This window comes from Hydractinia symbiolongicarpus, chromosome 8 (genome assembly GCF_029227915.1).
Source record: "Hydractinia symbiolongicarpus strain clone_291-10 chromosome 8, HSymV2.1, whole genome shotgun sequence".
Taxonomy (NCBI): Eukaryota; Metazoa; Cnidaria; class Hydrozoa; order Anthoathecata; family Hydractiniidae; genus Hydractinia; species Hydractinia symbiolongicarpus.
Genome location: NC_079882.1, coordinates 18,857,519 through 18,879,733, shown reverse-complemented (window position 1 = coordinate 18,879,733; position 22,215 = coordinate 18,857,519). Strand labels below are relative to the sequence as shown.

Sequence of the window (22,215 nt, the reverse complement as noted above, 5' to 3'; positions counted from 1 at the left end):
TGTTTACGTTAAAATGGTATGCGTACATATAGGAAACATTAATTCACTGATAAACGTCAACACGTTATCACATAAACGTGATAATCGCACAAAGAAATTGATAGAGAAAAAAGTAGAGTTTAATAGAGAAGAAAGAAGCAAATTCAATAAAAATTAAGAAATGAAGCCGTCTTTAGTTGTATTAATTTTGTTTCTTGGTATGTCAGCCATTGCTGTCGTGGACAGCACTGGATGTATTTGCTCAAAATGTGATGAGAATGACATAGTATGTTCAAATCAAAGCCTTAATGAAATTCCAACATATTATGATATGCAACGAGATCATATAACCAGTATTGCTTTGCAAGAAAACAACATTAAAATAGTTAACGAGTATTCCTTTGGTAATTTATCAAATTTACAAATTCTTCGCCTTGACAAAAACAAGATATCGAGTATTTCTTCGAAAGCGTTTTATGGCTTACCAAAATTAAATTCATTATACTTGATTCGTAATAACATTAGTGACATCCCGGAAGACATGGTGGAAGAAAGTGCTCCCTTGACTGGTTTTATTAGACTTGAATACAACATGCTGCGAACGGTCCCTTTAAAATTTGTATTAAAATCCAAAAAAAATATCAAAATCTCAGGCAATCCAATCCATTGCGACTGTCTCTCTGTAGTAACAGATGTAACACTACGAAATTTAGTACATGGAGAATGCCATACACCAACACACCTCAAAGGACGGCGCTTTTCTTCGTTGAGGTATGCTGACGTAAACTGTGAAGTTTGTTCAAATAACCCTTGCAAAAATGGAGTGTGCTTTTCAAAAGATGGAGGGAAAACAAGCAACTGTTCCTGCTTCAATGGATACACAGGTAGATATTGTGAAAAAGAAATTGAAATGTTTTCCGATAACGCAAAAGTAAATAACACCGGCAGTAACCTTGCATGTGTTTTAAAAGGTAAGTCCTTTACATAAAACTTTAATAAATATAAAACTTAAATTGTAATACCATTACCATACATTCTAGGCCTTCCCTCCCCATCGGTGTTCTGGGTTCTGGGCCCTTCGTACTTGACTCTTGCGTCCTGGGTTTTACCTTATCTACCCTTTTTAATTGGGATTTAATAAAATGCTTGTGTTTTATTTTAAATTTTGTTTCTATAGGATGTAATAAGGAGAATTTTAACACAAGTCTTGCTTGGAAAGACTTAAGTTTACACGAGCTATTTGTAAGTAACGGATTAAATATCGAGAATTTTGCATTCTTGCTTTAGCGACTTACCTAATTAATCCTGGCATAATACAATTTAAGGTACATGTATGTTTTGAGGAACCAACTGTAATAAGATTCAAAAACTTTTAAACAAGTTTAGTATACCTAGTACCATTGAATACCAAGCAACAAATTATGTCGTTGTTATTGGTTTAAAATTAGTTTAAAATACGCGTAGCTAAAACGAGTTTCATGACTGTAAATATTTCTCATTTTTTGTTTCATCATTTAAAAAGTATCTACATTTTATTGTTTATTTAGAATTTCACTTTTGTTAACGCCAACTTTCCGCCCATGCATATTGCGGTAAACTTATTTAGAATTATTAATGGAAGCTCTATCACAACATTAGACGATTTGTCCAGCATCAACTTCGTGTTTGACCAGATCGTTAAAGTATTTAAACCAAATCGGAATTTAACGGTATAAGTCAAGTCTAGTGTTTTTCCTCCTTATTTTCTATGGTGTATTTTTAAGTACTTTAAAGACAGAAATTTTCGCGTTCGAAAGTTTAACCTAAAATTCGCGATAGTTATTTTTGCGAAAAATGAACTTGCGAAATTTTTTCCCAAGTTTTAAAAACCAAAAACTCCTAAATAACGAGGGCATAGGGGACAAGGGTTCAGGGGACAAGGGTAGAAATAATAGAATCACAACGAAAAAAATAATCAGCACGAAAAATGGCTCTAAAACTCTATCTCCAAAAATTGCTCCAAAGCCCCGATTCAATATGGGGAAATCATCAGCTAAAAATTGAAAAACGGAAGGGTTTGAATATCTTCGTATCAGAAATTTCAAATTTTAAGACTAAAAACGAACAGAAGAGTGAGACAATAATTTGGTAAATTTTTTCTATATAATATTTGATTGTTTTCTTATATCAAGAATTACACGATAACAATACAATTTTCTTGCTGCACTCTCTTCTTTTATTTGCCGCTCAAAAACATTTCACAAATATCTCTACTCCCATTTTCAGACAATAGTATTATTATTTCATTGCAAATTTTTTGCATTGAAATTCATTTTCATTCGCGAAAGTTTTTGTTCCCAAAAATTAGAATTTTGAAAATTCACGAAAGTTTTTTCTGTAAAATTTCTTCCATAAGTAGAATTCGCGAAAATTAACTTCGCGAAATTTGGCGATTATTTATCCTCGCGAAAATTTCGGATTTGCTCCAAACAAAAGGGTAAACGGAATGTTGAAAGTGTTATAATTTTCTCCTTAGTTATTCCAACACATTATAAACATTGTTAGTGGATATATGGACATCGACGTGAAGTTATTGGCACGAGGTCAAGATTTTTCAAGAAAATTAGTGCAAAATCTCTACACATTGCGATCGGTAATGGCAAATGTTTCTAGCGATGCTGACAAGGATCATCTCTCCGTTGAGTCCAAGAATATTCAATTTTTTGTAACTAGACGCCGTATTGGCGACAAGAGAATACTTACTACAAAGTTACGTTGTATCGGTTGTAATGGACACGATGGTAATGACACGAAATATCCACCTGTGAGCATTACCAAAACATTTGATGGTGGCCTTCAGATGTATTATTTTAGCAGCAATGTGTTGTTTTTAAATAAAGAACAAGTTGAGATTATCAAACGTGGAGGATTTTCAAAAATAAGGACGAATGTAGTAGTTCTGCAAAGCTCAGAAGAACACACAAATACTTCCTTGGTGAAAGATGGTTCTGTTTTGAAATGTGGTGTACGCGATCTAAATTTATGTAGGTTAAAATTTCATTATGTTTGTTTGTGTTTAAATTTTCGTTAACAAGGTATTGGAAATTTTTAGATTTAAAACTTCTAAAACAAACTTAATTAAACATTAAACTGACATTTCATCGTTCTTTTTTAACTGAGAATTATGAACTGACCAGTGGTCTCTCTACCTTGGTCCTAAACGTATTATGTTATACATTCGTGAAAAGTAAAAATATTATTCTTCATTTTTTAGTCAAAACGACTGGTTGTTATTCAACATTGAATGCTACTTCACATAGAACTTGCCATTGCTCACTGTGGATGGAAATTTACTATTACCCCCTGTCTGGCTTGAAAACAAACGGTAACTGATTATATAATCAATTATTTAAAAGAGCTACAGAACGGCTGTTGGTTTCCGACTTTAGTGACTTACACGAAAGTCGAGCTGAAGGGGGCGAAAAACAAAACTGGTTATTTTTCCGGCATGTATGTAATTTACAGACTCGAAAATATAGATATATCCAGAATTTTTATCTTCTCCAGCCTTGGTCATGTTTTCATCCAGAATGAGTCTTGTTGAAATATTTTTGTAATATACTTTTCTAAAAGAAATATTAAACCAGCGAGCAATGTGCGCTGGTCTGTTCATTGCGCAAAACGCGTTTGCCGAATTTTTAATATGTGCACGGAATACACGGAATGTGAGCACTTTAACCAGTTCGTAGCCCCTTTAAGGAAAATTTAAATAACTTTGTATAAATAAGCTAGAACATTCTTTCACTAAACACTTTAATCCATTTCAGAAACGCGCTACACAACCCCTTCTACGACAACACATGAGGTTGAAATAACAAAGCCAGTTGCACAATCTCAACGACCTGGCCAAATCAATAAAGTATGTGTACATTTATAAACCAATTAAAATATTTGAATTCTGTTCTGTCGTTGAAATATTTCTTAAAATACTAATCTTCTTAAAGATCTGTTTGTTTTACATTTAAACTTTCTTTAGATTACAATCTGCACTGGTAAACAGACTACTAACTGTTCTAAAAGTTTAGATGTGTCTAAGGAGATAGTTGAAATGATGTCGCATGGAGCTGCCATCAACAGTGCAGCTGAAGTGGAAAAAGCAGTTAGCACTGCTGAAAGCGTAGTCTATTCCATAAACAATGCAACCGAATCAAAATGCGAGGTAAACTAAAGAATTTTTTTTAAATTTCACTGCAATTAAAATGCATGTATTAGTCATACAATATTATACAATTAATCTTGTGTCTCACAGATTATGGAGAATATAATACAAGCTGCAAGCAATCTTTTAGACGCAAATTCAACACTACTTGAAGAAGCAGAAACGAACTCTAATTCTTCAACCAAAATTGTTAAATTGCTGGAGAAACTGGCAGATAAAATTGCTTTAACACTTCACCCACGTAACCATTCTGTGTCTACTGAAAATATTGCATTATTGATATCACCTGTAACTCACAACGAAACGTTTATAGAAGCAGACACCTCTGGACAAAATAAGACGGCTGTCGTACGACAAACAGCACATAATCAGCACACCAAGTTGGCGTCTATCAAAATACCAGTAGAGGCAATGGAACAAGCCAAAGGCTCATATATCATCTCCTACTTTTTCAAAAAAAATAAATTCTTTATGACAAAAGCAATTCCAAATCTCCAGTCCATTGGTGTGGGTGAAAACACCGTTGTCCTTTCTGCAAGCATCGGTAACCGTTCTGTATCGAACCTTACAAATCCAGTAGTAATATCGTTTAAAAAAAATGATGAAATGACTGGAGAAGAGAAGTGCAAATTTTGGGATTTCAAGCTTAGTAAGTTTTATACAAAAACGTGCATTTTAAGTTTCTATTTCAGCTATAGGGATACAATGCGAGTGGGTTTATTTCAAAAGTGAATATAGGCAACTACATGAAATTATGATACAACCATTCCTCTTTAAGTACATTCGTTTCTTAAAAACATTTTTTTCTTAGTTACGCACTCAACAGAGAAGAGCATTTACAAAAATGCAGTCTTGATAAAAAAGGAGTTTACACCTGCATATTATTTTAGAAAACGTCGCTACTAATGCGTCAGGAGGTTGGTCAAACAAAGGGTGCCAAACTATCCAATCAAAGGAAAGCGATTTTATTGAATGCAAATGTAACCATCTCACAAATTTCGCGCTTATTGTGGATGTGAATCAAAACTTTAACAACCCACTACGATTAAAATTTATTTCATGGATAGGTTGTGGCGTGTCCATCGCTGGTTTGATACTCACCATTATAGTATATCTATCACTTAGGTAGGATTCAGTAAGTCTTAACTTTACTGCAGTTTCCAGTTTGTTTTGTAATAATGAATATAAATAAAAAGCGTAGATCGTTAAGGTAGCCATTTTTTGTAGGATGAATTTCTTGGATAAAAATAGCAAAATAAAATCTATATTTCTACTAAAATGTTTTTATTCCTAAATAATGTGTTAATTTTTTACTTTGTATTCTTATATAACAGCAATGGTTTTTGTAAGTACTCTTGTACGGACATGAGTGAAACCAACATGAAACAGCAGTTATAAAAATAAAGTAAATTTGATTCACTGTGCTGCCAAAAATTGACTAAATGACAAAACTTAGGCAGTATTATTTCCCTTTTAAAATTAATATATTTGAAACGAAAACAAACTTATTCATATACCGTTCTAGTATTCATCTAGATAGATAATTTTAACACTTACATATTTTCATTCTCCTTATAGAACAATTCGACAGACATTTGCTTCCAAAGTTTTAATAAGTTTGTGTTTGGCATTGATGTTTACGTTGATCCTGTTTATATTTGGCGTTGAAAGAACATCCTCTCGACTTGGTTGTCAAAGTATTGCAGCTATGCTACAATACTTTATTCTGGTCACTTTTCTGTGGATGGCTATTGAAGGTTATAACTTATACCGACATTTCATCAACATTTATATCGTGCGCAAACTATCAACTCGTGAATTTATAAAGATGTCATGTTTTGCATGGGGTAGGAAGATATTGGTTTCATCGGGTTATTTTATATATATATTAATTTAAAAAGATTATTTAAGATCTTCTGAAAACATCAGCAGTTAAATATTGTCTTTTTGACATTGCATTTGTTTGCTTACATACAGTCTTTTTGTATTCTTTATTATAAACTTTCAAAAAAAAAAAAAAATTGTCTTCTAATTTGTTTCAGGTACACCTCTTGTGATTGTTGCACTCACAATTGTTGCTGATCCAGAAAAATTTGGCAATAATAAATTGTAAGTATGCATTAGCACAGGGATGTATATAGATCAGAAAGTAATACCGAAAAATCATATTATTGGTACTCCTGTTGATTATACATCTTAAGCCAATAATTTTTCGTAAGTTATTCATAAGAATGCAAATCAAATGAATTTGCGATGACAATGTACATTTTATACGACAGACCAGATCCCGGCAAGTGTTTTTTAACGCCGATGAGTAAATAGAAAAATGATTGAAATAAAAGTCGAATTCACGCAATTTTCATTTAGATGTCTCGTTCACGGACGATCATTTTACATTGGTGTCCTACTACCAATTAGCATTATCTGGTTTGGTAATATGATGTCATTACGTTTGTCTATCGTCAACATGAACAAACCAAGACTTATTTTAAGAGAATCTGACAAAAAGGAGTTTAAACTCAAGGTGATGCGAGTGTTGCTTTGTAGCACACTACTTGGTGTGACGTGGATATTTGGAATCCTTGCCATTGGATACTTGAGAGACCTTTTTCAATTGCTATTTTGTGTGTTTAATTCATTACAAGGTTTAGCCATATTTGTACTGTTTGTGATATGTCATAAGGATATTCGAATGGAAGTAAGCAGGGCGTGGAAGAAGAATTCAATGGAGAAAACTACCAAAATGTACGACAGGTAAGCCATGCACCTTGTTACTATCGATATGTAGTATATACTGACAAAAATCTCGGATTTGAAGACATTTAATGGATGAGACTGCTAGGTCATCTCAGTGTTAAATCCCTTTTAGCTTGTTCAAAATTTAAATACCTAATAAAATAAAATAAATTTCGTTGCGAGTCCATTCCAATACCATGACAACATGACTAATCAGAAAACATTGCGTTACTTTGGTGTTTTTTTTTTATTTCCATTCAATGTTACTAATTGCATGTGGCTGAAAACAATGCTTTCTATTGTTTCAGTTATCAAATACAAAGTAAAGGGTGTTCGAAGAAAAAAGAATTTGTAAGAAAATCATGAACATAGCTTCGAAGAAAAATTTCAGTTTTAACTGGTGCGTTGCATTAACGCGTTGTGGTGCTTACTTCGATCCTTATTTGAGCTTGGCGTGAAATTGAATAGTTACAACATTGATTTAATCTTGTAAATACATTTTATTTATCATAGCGAATTTTCTTTCACATTTTCCTTTATTTATTCGTTAAATATAAATTTAATTTTTATAACTTATTTTTTCTCTTTGTTTTAAAATTAAAATAACAAGAAAACACTTGCGCTTTTAACACTTGTTCTAAGTATAATCTGATTATCTTGAAAAGGATGCAAGAGTCGTTAAAGCTAATTGTAAACGGTTTTCGTAAAGAAAAGGTGAAGTAAAAAGAATATATACTAGTCGTTGGCCTGTCAAAAATCCACAGGAATTCGCCTGTCGTATATTCTGCATCGGTATTTCGTGCGTTCTTGTTCAGTACTACTATGCGGTACAGAGTGGTTACAGAGTTATTAAAAAAACACTTCTTCTCTTTTATTTATTGTTCACCTGTTATGGAATTACTCTGCGGTAGTCATATGGTCACTGATGAAATCCAATTATAACTACACATTTTTCTTTTTGTTACAACCTAGTGTATCCGAAAATTTGGTTTAGCACTAGGCCAAATTTAAATACACATTATGACCATTGAAAAATTCACAAAAACAAACTGTTACGTTCAGTTGCTTTCTACAACATATATAACAACAACTAGCGCATTTTTGCCGCCGGGTGTGGATTAAGAAAACGAAGCTGTAGATAGCTAAGTTTGATATTTTCTTGTACGCTTTTTAAACACTGTTCAGTTAGAACAATTCAATAAGAGCAAAAATTTAGACGTTAAAAAATGCAAATGTTCAAACAAAATTAATGATTCCGAATTTATATACAGCATACTCTCCAATTAGCAGTCACCATCGGTGCATCAAAGTGTCCGCTAATTTGAAGTGTCCGCCTTTTGGCAACGATAACGAGTCAAATTGGTGTAGAGGTTATTTATCGCTTTCATGGCTATGACAAGCTTAGAAAGTGGTTGATAAAAAAAATTAACGACATTAAAAGTAAGCTGGACAGAAAAGTTGTAAAAAGTTTGAAAGAAATGTTAGAAAAACTATTCATTTTTGTCTATTTTTCTTTGCTAACCTTGGATTTTTTTGGACTGTCCGCTAATTGGAGAGAAAAAAATTAGAGTGTCCGCTAATTGAGTGTTCGCTTTTTGGAAAGTTTTTTATGAGACTTTGACTAGAAAACAGCCGGTTTATTGCCAAAGTGTCTACTAATCAGAGGTGTCCGCCTTTAAGAGTGTCCGTTAATTGGAGAGAATACTGTATAGTATAAAATAAAAACTTTTTTATTAAAATTAGAATTATTAAATTCAGTCGAAAGGCGGCAAAAAAATAGTCAACAAATAATAAATCCCCTTACAAAATTTTCTTTAAATTTATTGCTCTTCTCGTTATAAGTCAGCCTTTCTTCGATATCAAAATTTCAAACGAGAGCTTACACACAAAAGAATGCGTCGGAGCAAAACCGATATCAAATCAAGCCGATAACCAGAAACCAATATTTCAGAGCGAACTCTGAATTAAAATCGAACAACAGCGTGACCACATCTTACCCTCATAAATTGTAGCGAAATTAATGATGTTTATTTGGGTGAATGAGACAATTCGCGTCATAGCAATAAAGAAGAAGGGATTTCCCAGACAATAATCACGTGAGAAAAAAACAATAGAAGAAAGTAATCAAAAAGCGCGATCAGCAATCTTACCGCAGAAAATTAATTCGCAACCCAGCCTTAGTATTCCGATTTCTCTGCGATTAGTAAAATTTGCTGATTTTCCTGGCTGATCATAAATTTGTTTTGGTTAATTTCTTCGAAAAGGCGCGAAAAACGTTCATAACAAAATAGATCACGCAATATTAATTCACACATGCGGTAGAAGTGTGTTTTTGGGTTCATCTTCTTTTGTCGTGGTGATGACGGTCAGGTAACAAAAATGCGATTTTTCGTCTACCGGTGTATTCATTTAAATTTAAAATGGCGATTTTAATTGTCAGTCAACTGCCACCACAGTGTAGTTGCTAAGCAAAGTATTAACTCTTTTATAAGGTGAAGAAAAAAATTATTAATTGCCAGGAAATAGTCAGGCAGACAAAAATAAAAAATAAAAAGGAAATTAAACCATCCGGCCACCAACCCCTGCACCGGCGTGCTAAATTTAAAACTTGGCAGTATTGTTTTATTTTTTTCAAACATCCAATTTTTGAAATTGGTTGAACACAAAATTATTATTGGAACTTCTACCAAACTTGATTTGAACGTCTGTAGCCATAATCTAAATTGGTGTGTTTAAGATTTGTACATGGCTAAAATATATGGCAGTAGTTATCTGAGTATGTGAAAAAAATACTGAAAACAAATATTACAAAAAAAAAGTCAAAACAGACCTTCAAACGGTTTGAAGGTCTGTTTTTAACCTGAACTCTGAACACGACCACTTTCAAAATATAATGGCTCTGTTCGTTGTATGTTTTTCGTCGGCATGTCCAGGCTGCGAAAATCTTGGTGTAGTTTTTCTAATATTACGAGGGTTTCTCTTCAAAATTGCGTGTTGAAATAATATTGTTTCCAAAAAATTGTGGGTAGAAATACAAGCAACCATTTAGGGCAGACAGACAGAATACAACTGTTATTAAAAAGACTAGTCGTCAACCCGTGGAAAAATCCATGGGGTTGCCCTTCATTTATATATCGCATTTCGTGTGTCCGTAACACGAAGTTTTTTTGCGGACGGCTAGTATTAAAGAAAATAATGGCCTGTGGCCCGTGGATAAATCCACTGGATCACCCGTCCATTTTATACTGAATTTTGTGTGTTTCGCCACTTGAGGTACCATTTTGCGCAGAGAGAGACAGAGTACGACTATTATTATAGAGACTAGTCGTTAACCTGTGGAAAAATCCACGGGTTCACCCGCCCTTTTTATACCGCATTGCGTAAGTCTCGTTACTTGCGCAGCTAAGCTACCATTTTGCGTGCCAGATAGACGGACAGACGTATACGGGTATTATAATATAGACTAGTCGTTGGCCTGTGGAAAAATCCACGGGTTCGCCCGTCCTTCAAATTCACCTGTCGCAACAAAGTGAGCAAAAATATATCGCATTTGTTATTGGTGCGCATTATAAAAATTTCATGATTCCATTACGGGACGCGGCTCTCGCGGACACACAGACAAAATACGGCTATTATTAAAGAGACTAGTCCGTAACCCGTGGATAAATCCATAGGATCGCTCGTCCTGTATTTATCACATTTCGTGTTTCCGTAACACGACTTTATTTTGGCGCACAAACAGACAGACGGAATACGGCTATTATTAAAGAAGCTAGCTGTTAACCCGTGGAAAAATCCACGGGGTCGCTCCCCGTCCTTTATTGATCGCATTTTGTTTTTAGGACGCGCCTTTCGCGGACAGACAGACAGAAGGAATACGGCTATTATTAAGGTGACGGTGTACCTTTTGAGCATGTTTTTTTAAATCGCGATTTTTTCAGTTAACCAAAGTTTATTCATTCATACATCATCAAAAAGCATTTTTAAATACCTATTAAATGTCATAAAAATAATTTGAAACTTTTTAACTCGTGAAAATTACAAAGACATTTTTGAAACACACTCTGCCTTCAAAAGTGACTTCATTTACAAAACTACTTCGTTTCCAACTCTCATTCGATGTCCTTTAGAATCGTGATAGATGTATGTAAAAACGATTTTTTAATTATTTTCCACAAAGTCTCCGTTAGTGATTTATTTTACTCTTTCCAAAAAAGCCATTTTCTAGCTCAAGCTTTTGTCTTTTTGATGTAATATCTAGAGAATCGTTAATTTTTTGAAGATAAAAAAATCGCTTTGAGAGAAACATGTTGGCTTCAGCACAGTAGCACTCTCCCTTGTAGATCTTGTGTAGTTTTGTAACAGAGATTTGAAATGTAATAGAATATACGGTACGGTATCTACGGTATACGAAAAAACAACACTACGAAAAACTGTTTTAAAGATTTTGAATGAATAGTAAGAAGGTTGTCCTTTTAAGTTTTATTATTCACAAAGACGTGACTGAGTATACCATAGAAATCAAAGCAAAAATTTTTTTTAAAACACACGAACGGCGTTTTACGATAACTTGACATTCTCTTTTCACTCGAGCAGCTGTCATAGCAAGATATACACACGCAAGATATACACGTTGTTGTTTTTATAAGAAACCTGGAGAAGGGCCTAGTTCTAAACGTTTCTCATTTATAGGCTGAAATTTCATGTTTTTAGTTCCAAAAGTTTCTTATTTAGTTTCTTAATTTTCCTAGTAAAATAAGGGTTTCTTATATCAAATAAATAGCTAGTTCTAAAAGTTTCTTTAATCTTTGGACTAGTTGGTTTTAAAATAAAAAAATAAAGCATTTTTCTGTTCAAAGTCTCTGCCTAGTGATGATTGTAACACATCTTCTTCAATTAATTGTAAGAATTAGTTAGAAACAAGTTTCTTATTTCAGAAATAGACATGTAGAATGTAGTAGTAAAAGTTTCTTAATTTTTGAAGATTCTACATGTAGATTTCTTATAAACATGTTTCTTACAAAGAACGTGTACATACGCAACATATACATACGCATCATGAATCAAAACGATCCTTTGAATTTGCTTCAGTTGCACGACAATAAGAATGGTAAGTTGAAAAAAGAAGATTGTTTTTACTAACTGACGAGAATACCTAAACCAAGGTATAGCCCACTATCACAAGGAGTTATTAATTAGTCCGTGCTAGAACGGACCAAAAACTCCGATGACGGTAGAAATCAACCGATGATCTCATTATTCAGTTTTTTGAAAAAACGAAACACAAATTGCCAATATCAACACTTATATATTGGTAGATAACCAGAGCAAACTACAACAACATGTTCGCTCGAACAAACTGAAGCTAAACAAATTTGATTGTTCAATGTACAATGGGGAAAGCGAGAGGGAATAACACACTGATTTTCACACAGGATGATAGTGTTAAAACATTCACTTGTAACTCCTATTCAATTTGAAGGTGTGAAATTTGGATAAAGTCAATATTTCCTTCGGAAAATAAATAAATAGTTTCACCATTGGGAAGATCGTCGTTTCTTAAGTATAAATGGCTAATAAAAAAAATCAATTTTTTATACAATAAAGGTATACCGTTACCTTAAAGAGACTAGCCAGAAAACCCGACGTTTCGCCCCAAGACGCCGAACCACAAGTAAATGTGTGACCCGGCATGTAATGCCTGGTTAAGTTATCCAAGTCTAGGTAGAGCACTGTAGTATTATACAGCTATGCAGTATGTCGTAAATCAAGTAAGGCGTACACAGCATACTTGTATTTCATGTGTAATACATTTTTCATAATATAACTTCTCCGCAATTATAACTAAAATAAAAAAGCACAGTTCACAATCCGTTGTTACTCCGCATAGGAAAAACAGTTGACCTATATTTTTTATTTTGCGGAATAAGTTTCCGTGAAAGTTCAAATATTAATCTTGATACAAGGCTGAGCGCTTAGTACAGGTGAACCATATACGCGTAATTTCCTTTCTCAATAAAAATATCCCAACTTTGGTTTTTTAAAAAAAATACAGAAAAAGTCCATCAGGCTATAACGATCACTCAGCAATTTTATTTCGCGAAATTAATTTTTGAATTACAAGCAGATGTGAGGTGGGATAAGCTGCTCTTTTTAAATCAACGATTTCAGCTTTAAAGAATGGTTTGCTTCAAAAGACCTTAAAAAATACTATTTTGCGGTTTACTTTGTTTATCGATAGAAGGTGGCATAAGTAGAAGTTTATTTTGTAACTTTTGTAAAGTGTTTTTAACTGGTCAGAATCCAGCCAGAAGACCCAGCCCAGACCCATTTTTCTCACCACCGGGAAATCGGAATAGTTAAGGTGGGAAAAATCACACTGGGTCACAAACCATTTTTTTGTGGTCAGAATATTGACCGCACTTTTTAGTTGGTTACTGCTAATGTTTTTACTTACGTGATCAATATCGCGAAATCCCTTGTTTTGAGCGCTAATGGCTTCACTCGTTTGAACAAATATAATTAATTCTCGTATTATTCAGGAGGGTAATATGTGAGCACGCCGGCTGTGTTCTCATTGGTTAATTTTAATTCGGATCTGCTCTGAAATGTCTAAGCTTTCGTATGAGAGAAACTCATTTTATTAACCTTTAAGAAAACTAGGCTAGTCAGAGTAAAGATAAATTGTTAAGGAAAAGCTTTCACACTAAAGTTAAGTTGTTGTAGCTACCAAAGTCAAGTTGTTGTAGCTACCAAAGTCAAGTTGTTGTAGCTACCAAAGTCAAGTTGTTGTAGCTACCAAAGTCAAGTTGTTGTAGCTACCAAAGTCAAGTTGTTGTAGCTACCAAAGTCAAGATGTTATGATACTTATTTTCATTCTCTGTACAAATAATTTTTTTATACTCTCTATTTCAGGGGTAAGGAATTTCCGACCACTTTTATCTGAGATACCATCTTTGAAAGCAATTCTCCCATCTACTGTCGCTCTGGCACTTATTACAAGCTCCTACGAAAGCTGTACATATTGTTCATAAATCGCTTTGTATAAACACAAACCGAACAAATGAATATTTAGAGGTACAAAAGCGTCCACCAAGTAACATGAGGAAAAAGAGTTACGATAAAATATTAACGTCCAATAGCGTAAGACGTGAAACTTATCCTCTAACAATTATACCCACTAGAATATCGTGGATAGGCGTACCAATTATATTCGTTAATTGCCGACAATCAATATGTCGGAGAGGAATATTTTCCACAATCTGAGTTGTTCACACAATTTCATTCACTGACAACATGAACAAACCAAACAGGAAATACTATCAGAAATTGTTTTTGTTGGTATCTTTAATGTCACTTCATCATTAGAAAATTAACAACAAACAGATATGAGAATTCTGGTTATCGATGACTTGTGCTTTAACAACTCTTTCACACTTGAGTTGAAAAATTTTGTCACTAGACAGAAATTTTTTTTTCAACGCATTAAATGTGTGATCTAACAATACAGATTTATGTACCAGTACGCCGACATCAATTTCTGCAGCTTTTGTCAATTAGTCTTTTTGATGATAATGTTTATTTCGTGCATTTTAAAAGTTTTTTCTGCAGCTTCTTTATAATCTGCATTATCCAAAGTCTTTATCATAAAAACAAAATCTGCTTCTTTGACAGCTCACTCTGAAGTCCAACATATTTGAGACAAATCTGTCATACATAGTTTTAGAAAAAGAAACATATTCTTCAACACAAATTCCATACGGTTTTAAGATCCTTTTCCTTCAGATTTTGAAGGCTGTCAGAAAACATCCTTGTTGCTCTTTTAGGTTTAGCACACACTTCATACAGCCGACAGACATAGACTTTATAACGAATGTATATCTTTCTTGCAGTACTCCTCCTAAAAAAGGAAATTTTGTGATCTATAATTTTTAAGACTATATATTATCGGCTAAAAAGACAAATCAGATTTAATCCAAAATAACTCTGAGCGAAAAACTAAACTTATGGCGCAAGAGAAGTGACCGAAGTGGGGAAATAATCCTTAAGGTTCAATTTCTCGTTTTCGCAAAAAGTATTTTGAATACTATTTTGTTTATTAGTAATATGTTATAAAATTATATCGGAGCGGGAGGTGAGCTTCAAGTTTCTTATACTCCTTTAAGCTAGCTGTACGAATTATTCTATCAGAAGCTTTAATCTGAAATCTTTCATTATGAGATACAGATAGCATTGTTATATAAATCTGTGACCTAAACTATATTAATCCAGCATTATGAACAGTAATCCTTTTAAATAAAATTAGACTCAAATTGCGAAACATTCTTGTTATTCAGTCGAAATATTTAATGCCACTCGATCGAAGTTATTATGTATAAACGTATGGCTGACTTCTTAATTGCATTTAGACGTGCAATCTTGATTTAATTGGTTGTGCTAATCGTTTCTTTCATCTGCGTTCCAATTCTTAATGTGGACAGAGGTCAAACACGCACATATCGTAAAGTACTGAATGGAGTTCATTGCCTTTTTTTAATTAGTAAAGACAATGTTCGAACAGACGAATAGAAGCCAATGTAAATTTTAGTATGGACAATTCTATAAAACATTGGTTAAGTCTAATTAATATATTGCAATTTATTTCACAAATTTTTCCTGGATGTCTCTGTCGATTCTACCAACGCAGTAAGTTCAACTCACAGAGAGCTTATTCGGCCACCTGTTGACACTTTCCCCAAATAACTCCATTTCACATTTTGTACTGATAAGACTCTTATACACTGGAAACTCCATTAGAGAGAAACGTATCATCAAGTATTATCAAGTATACAGAGGGAACTGTAGTTAGAGGAACGCTGATGAACAGCTTGTAAGTACTATCGGGCAAAATTGATACCCAGTTCTCAGAGATACGAATACCATAATCGTAATAGCTTTTCGGGTTAAAAATACGTTTAATAATTCAATAAACTTAATATGTATGTAAGGTGCTTAGCAACGCTATTGCAGATAATGTGGTTTAATAAAATATGGAATTTCGAATAATAATAAATAGTAGTTATTAATTGCCATAAAATGGTAAACACTGGCAAAAAGGTAACACTGTATTATTTTCCTCACTGATGTACTGTTTCACTGAGCTAAAATACCCTTCAAAGATGATATCAATTTGCTGGAAGATTACGATTCTTGTTTCAGTTATGGTAAGAATGTCTTTTTTTTGCAAAGGAACTTATATATAATCTTCATCAATAAGGTTTCGTAAAAGCAAATCTTACTTATCTTTTTAGATTTATGAAGTTGCTGGCAAAACAGTGGATAACAGTAAGCAAAGAAAAATTTTTCGAACTTCATTATTTTGGGTAGTAAATTTTGTTATACTTTACCTGTTTTAGATATTCAAAAAATTTGTGGAAAATCATTTTTTATGAAGCATTACGTCAGCATCAGTAAGTTTGTTATGATTTTAAACGATTATTTACATATATACTTGCTTAAAATCATCCTTAGTACCGTTTCTGGCTTTCAAACCTTTATTTTTTCCATTATCTACATTCAGTTACTACGGAACTCACATTCGTCGCTTTTAAAGGCAAACTAAACACAAAAATTATTTTTCGATATATTGTCAAAAATGGGTGGTTTATAAAAAAAAAGAAGTGCGCCTTAATTATGTCTTTTTTACCCTAATAAACAGCAATTTCTTTGGCATCAACATGCCTTTTTTTAACGGACAGCGTAAAAACAAGAAGGCTGGATCTAGTAACAAATGTGACGCTGCAAAGTTCATACTTCATGCTGTGGTCGGCAAACCTGTATGTATGAGGGAAGTATGAGTCCTAGAGAAGACATAGAGCGAGTTTGGTAAGAACCTACCCAATTCGATTTGTTTTAACATATATTCTATAAACACAAACCGAAATAATTAAGAATGAAATTGTTCGTGAAACGATAGTAAATATTCGCCAGAGTTTTCCTCACTGCTGTCGCGATACCAACAAAATCCCACAGGAACTTTTTAAAGTTAAATTTATAAACGCATTATTGAATAATAATAATATAAATAATATAAAATAAAGTGTATCATCAAAATTGAGTTTCAAAACTGTGTCCCTACTACAGAAACCATTATAAACAACCTGTTTAGCCTTCGTTTGATGTTGGAAATGTTGATGACATCGGTTCACCCATTAACTCACTATAGCAAAATAGTTTTTCCTTGTTTACTCTCTGTCAAAAATTAGATTCTCATTCGTGCAAAACCAAAATAGAAAGCTTGTTCTGAAAGTTTTATAAGAAGATAATTTAAGAGCCGAAGTGGATGAAAATCGAAAAAACTATAAATTTAAAAATGAGTAAAATAACATCAATAAAAGCGAAAATAAATTATAAAATGTCATGGATTTATTGGCCCCGTAAATATACGCAAACTAGTCGCTCGCCCGTGGAAAATCCACGGGTTCGCCCGTCCTTTTTATACCGCATTGCGTGCGTCTCGCTACTCGCACAGCTAAGCTACCATTTTGCGTGACAGACAGACAGACAGACGTATATGGGTATTTAAATATAGACACAAAGAAAACTTTTTTTAATAAATTAAATTGCTACTACATAAGTTATATTTTATCAAAATTATCAACGATTACAAAAATTTGTAGCTCAAACAAACCACCCGTTGCATAAAAAAGCAATTTTCTGTACTTTAAAACGTCACAAACCACGCTCAGCCCAGTCTTTTTTTGCAGAATTAAGGGTCGGGATTGGTAGCCATATTTTGTGACGACGAAGCTTGTGGTTAGGCCACTTTGGAGTAATATGAAACAGTAAGACTACTTGAATTCGTTGTCTTATGGTAGTAGTAGTAACCATATATCAAAAAATAATTTTTGTGTATAGTTCCCTTTCAACGTTGTTTAGCCGTATAACCGCTAATCAACCGGGTTAGTGTGGAGTATTAACCGCAAAACATGAACCGGGGTTAATAAAAGTTTTGTTGGGATTTTCATCAAAAATCTCCTACAATGTTCATAATGCTTAAAGAAATCAATTCATTTTCTCCTGGGTTCAAAGTATTTCAAAGTATGCTAAGCTTTAACATATTCCTTATTAGTTTAAGAATATAAATTATTTTGCAATATGTTGCTCGTGGTAACAAGACTAAGTATTAAAAATAGAAATTTATGTTGAAATTAACTTGTCTATATTCTAGATAGAGTTGTAGGTACTGATGACTTAAATCGTTTACAATCCTGTCACCAAACAGCTCCATTATGTCCAAACTCTACATTAACATTCGTCGGAACATATGCAGCTGATTCAAAAGGAAGACTCGCCTTGATACTTAAATTTGAGAATATAAAAGCAAAAGGTATGTTTCAGTCTTGTAATTAAAATATTAAAATCAACATTCTCTTGGTTATAGCTTTAGATTTTATCTCATTTTAGATTGCTGGGGTTTTGCATTGCAATGGTCTGATAATACGCAAGTAAACAATGTCTATTTCAACTTTCAAAACTTGGTGGGTGGCTTTTATGAAATAATATTTAGAGATATTATTGCTTCGGTTAGCCAACCTAATTTAATTTTATATTGACATGATTATGGATAGAATGTAAAATATCTTGAAAATTTCGGACATTATAACCGTTGAGCAAAAGGCTATCAAAAATGTTATTGTCAGCGAAAAACAATGAACTTTTAGATTTCGGATTTTTCCAAATCCATATCTCTGATCTTGATTTGACTAATCTTAATTTTCTAGCTCATGTTTCCAATCCTAAAATTGAGAAGTTAATAAAAAGTTAACCGTTAAGCTAAGGTCTGTAACACCTGTTACACATTTTGCTGCCTTCTTATTTCCTATTACATTTTTACAGCTTTTGCATATTAACAAAAATCATTATTTGCACAAAGAGAGTCCTAACTTACTTACCCTGCAATTACTGCCACATAGGTGATAGACTCCTGTAAGAAATGTTATTATATTTAACAGGAAAAAGATTTTATAAAGATTGTTTATCTCAAATATAATCAAAGCTATGGATTTGAAGTAACGGCTCTTCCTAATGGAGTAACTTATAATCTAAATATTTTTTCTCCAGGTAAGAAATGTCAGAGTAACGCTATTTTTAATATGTATCAAATTGGTATTCCGGGTAGAAGGATGTTGCGCTGATGTGGGGTTAGCTTTAGTTAACACGTTTATTGTTATTATACGTTTTTACTACATACCGTCGTCAAGTCTTAAAAGAACACCTTTCTCATTACACAATTGGTGCGTTTTTGTTACCTCAAACCTTAAAATATAAGCCCTAGGTTAATAAAATTTCTTAATAAGCTTTTTTAGTCAATTAATACAAAACAACAGCATTCTGCATTTGTAAACATAAACATACATGGAAAACGTAAGCAATGACCTACACAACAGACTTATACAAGAGCTTCTATTTGGTGGTTTACAATTGTGAAAATAATTCTTCATGTTTTCCTGGTTTGTTGTTTGCAATATGGTATTAACAAGTGAAATTAAAAGTAATCCTTGCATTTAGCTCGTTGTGAATTTGAAACATTGGCGCATATAAATGCTGGTAAGGCCACTCAGTCAATAAATTCTTGGTAGGAAGTTTTTATAATTCTGTCTAAAAAAAAAAGCAACAAGAACAACTATTCTCTTTCTTTTTTATCAGAAATCCAGAAGAAGAAAATGTTTGAGACGTGCAGTGGACCAGGTAAATACTAATTGCCTTAATTTAATATATGCATAATATCTAAATGGATTTAAGAGAGAGTATGACTACTATTACGGCATGATGTATTTACCAGTGGATAGTCTACAGCTAATTCTAATATCAACCATGCCTCATAAACCCTACTAATTTATTAAGATTACACCAACCTACTACATGTGGCATCAGAGCTTTGCAGAATTTATCCGTACAGTCAAGAAAAGCGAAGAAAGATGATTGGTAAAGACTTGAAAGTAGAAAATTGTCGTCTCCTTTTGAAAAAAAAGCTAACAAAATGGATGATAAAACTTCTAAGACTGTTAAATTAATAGTTATTGATAGTATAACTGCGTATCCAAATTACAATACTTTTGCTGTTGTCTCAGAGCCAAAATGACATCCCAAGTCTCACATAAAAAATGGGGGGGGGGAGATGAAGGGAGTTAAGGTGGGGGGTGGAGTAGGGGTGATATGTTAGTTGTGATAGTTGTTTAGCCATCTAATCAGAAATGTAGTGCTAAATCCACTTTTACAATCTGTATGTTTTCGTTGCCGTTTTACTCCCGCATAGTGTTTTGCGAATTTTTTTTTTATAGTTTAAAAAATTATTTTAAATTAAGTAAGTAAAATAAGTCCTGTCTAAGTAATAATTTAGTAATCACTCTGCACACCATTAAGAAGGCCGATGGTGGCGGCAATATCCTCTGTAACTTTTACCTCTTTTCCGACGCTCAACTTAACATCCTTGGGGGGCGCTTCCACTCTCCAGAATATTAGACTGCGTGGAACATAAAAGATGTACTCGCTGCACAGAATATTAAAGCGTTCCGTAAGCCTGGTGTCTCACAGAATAAATGACCATGAGTATAGCATCAAAAACAGCCTCACACGGCACTCTTTAGTATCTTGTGTGGAAAAACCGAGAGTGTTATAGGCCTCCTCGAAGCTGAATACAACCAGCACTTTCACAATGATGTGATCCTCCGTCCAACGATCAGATGAAACTCTACGGACATCATCGAGAAAGCCTCACTTTTAAAAGATGACTGCGTGCGTTTGATAGACCCAAAGGATCGACTGTTCCACTGGATTGAGAAATTGTTGGCGCCCCTAGCTGGTGAGGAGACACCCTTCATCATAGTCGATCACATGATCTCACCCAAGAACCTCGACAAGCGAAGAAAGTCTCTGCTCGAGCTAGCCATCTCAGGGACGCATCGAAAACAAAGTATATGGCTCTTAACGCAGTCTTATACGGTTTTGTCCAAGAACCTTCAAAGGCAAAAAAAAAACAGTTGTTCCTGTGGTATCCTCACAAGAGACAGGAAATGAAGCTGATCGCTGAAAATACCATCAATAATTAGCCAAAAAGTCAAAATATGCCTGCCTGTATGGTTAAGAATCTTTGACAACGTACAGAAACGTTCAAACTTGCTCACATAAGCGTCTTGTCTTAGTAACAAGGCTTAGGAAAGGTCAAACTTGACATAGTGCTTTCGCGACACTGAATAGTGTCTTAGAGATTACTTATTAATCCAGAGCGCCGAGAGCTGTAGTGTTAATAAGATTTTACCGTTTTTTAAAAGGGTTTTTATGTACGAATCATTACATGAAGATTGCTGAAGTTGAACTTCACAGATATATTATATGCAGTTCTTGGCAAATCAGAAAAAAAAAACTGGGGTAAATTGCTTTTCAAAATGCAAAAAATCTAAGCTTCACGGGAATCAATTTTCGCGACTTGGGAGTTTCTCAATAGTTTTCACCGGAACTGATTCTCGTTAAATTAAAAATCAAAAGGTATTTAAGGGGAATAATAAGCAGCAAGATAGCAGGAGTAAGAAGCTCACCATGATCTATTTATTCTAGAAGTAAAAATGGTTTAATAAATCAGCAATTGGTGGCACCTTAACGTTACTCTACTGTTAAAAAATGACTGTTGGATGAGCTCTTTGTTTCTTTTTTATTTGACAGGAATTTGTTTCAGCTTTGCTATAGAGCCAGAGTGGAAATAATTCTGGCCCACTGCTTTTTTAGAGTTTACTCCTGCTGCAGATTGGACCAGACTTCCTGATGCTCTCATCAACCTTGTCATCCTGGTCCTCCGCATATGTCTGCATGTTCATTAAGATATTAGCCATCAGGAGAATTTTCTCCACTGTGGTGACGAGCCTCATGCGGGGAAACACCTCTGATAAATTTCGGCGGCTGAGAACCCTTAGGTCGATTAGAGACTAGTATGTTTTCAGACGTCGGGATGAATTTTCAATCAATTCCTGTGTAAGCCAGACTTTGTCGCGGATACGCCATTCACCTGCGTATCCAGACTTCAGGCGGTGTATCTCTGGCTCCCAAGGCGATTTTAGAGATTCCGCCCTGACCGGCGGAAATAAAAAAGAATTGATTGCGAGAATTTTAGGCGCGATAAATCTAGATATTGACAGATATCAATCTTGGTGAATGCAACGTGAATTTTGTAATCGCCATTTCCTTAATTCTCTTAAATACATTTTACGTAATTTATGGAAATTAATTTAACGAGAATTAGTTCCGGTGATAACTATTGAGAAACTTGC

General features: G+C 33.8%; 2 protein-coding genes across 2 annotated transcripts; both read left to right on the top strand.

Annotated features, from left to right (window-relative positions):
• Positions 1 to 33: 33 nt before the first annotated feature.
• On the top strand, positions 34 to 8,010 carry LOC130655670 (uncharacterized). The gene is made up of 13 exons (XM_057458447.1): positions 34 to 950; positions 1,157 to 1,221; positions 1,527 to 1,688; positions 2,495 to 3,002; positions 3,233 to 3,343; positions 3,786 to 3,877; positions 3,995 to 4,177; positions 4,268 to 4,826; positions 5,068 to 5,302; positions 5,756 to 6,024; positions 6,220 to 6,286; positions 6,545 to 6,931; positions 7,222 to 8,010. The coding sequence occupies exons 1-13, from the start codon at positions 161 to 163 to the stop codon at positions 7,277 to 7,279; spliced, it is 3,486 nt and encodes a 1,161-aa protein (XP_057314430.1). The 5' UTR covers positions 34 to 160; the 3' UTR covers positions 7,280 to 8,010.
• A 7,988-nt stretch (positions 8,011 to 15,998) lies between these two features.
• On the top strand, positions 15,999 to 20,522 carry LOC130655024 (uncharacterized). Its single transcript, XM_057457726.1, has 8 exons — positions 15,999 to 16,116; positions 16,204 to 16,237; positions 16,309 to 16,362; positions 18,123 to 18,281; positions 18,359 to 18,432; positions 18,907 to 19,015; positions 19,463 to 19,501; positions 19,601 to 20,522. The coding sequence occupies exons 1-8, from the start codon at positions 16,036 to 16,038 to the stop codon at positions 19,651 to 19,653; spliced, it is 603 nt and encodes a 200-aa protein (XP_057313709.1). The 5' UTR covers positions 15,999 to 16,035; the 3' UTR covers positions 19,654 to 20,522.
• The last annotated feature ends 1,693 nt before the right edge of the window (positions 20,523 to 22,215 follow it).

Bases quoted from the DNA above. Each gene is read 5' to 3' on its own strand.
- LOC130655024 (XM_057457726.1), top strand. From the start codon at position 16,036: ATGTACTGTTTCACTGAGCTAAAATACCCTTCAAAGATGATATCAATT. The intron at 19,016-19,462 runs GTAAGAAATGTC...CCTTGCATTTAG, and splicing joins TCTAAATATTTTTTCTCCAG to CTCGTTGTGAATTTGAAACA. The intron at 19,502-19,600 runs GTAAGGCCACTC...CTTTTTTATCAG, and splicing joins ATTGGCGCATATAAATGCTG to AAATCCAGAAGAAGAAAATG.
- LOC130655670 (XM_057458447.1), top strand. From the start codon at position 161: ATGAAGCCGTCTTTAGTTGTATTAATTTTGTTTCTTGGTATGTCAGCC. The intron at 1,222-1,526 runs GTAAGTAACGGA...TTGTTTATTTAG, and splicing joins TAAGTTTACACGAGCTATTT to AATTTCACTTTTGTTAACGC. The intron at 3,344-3,785 runs GTAACTGATTAT...AATCCATTTCAG, and splicing joins GTCTGGCTTGAAAACAAACG to AAACGCGCTACACAACCCCT.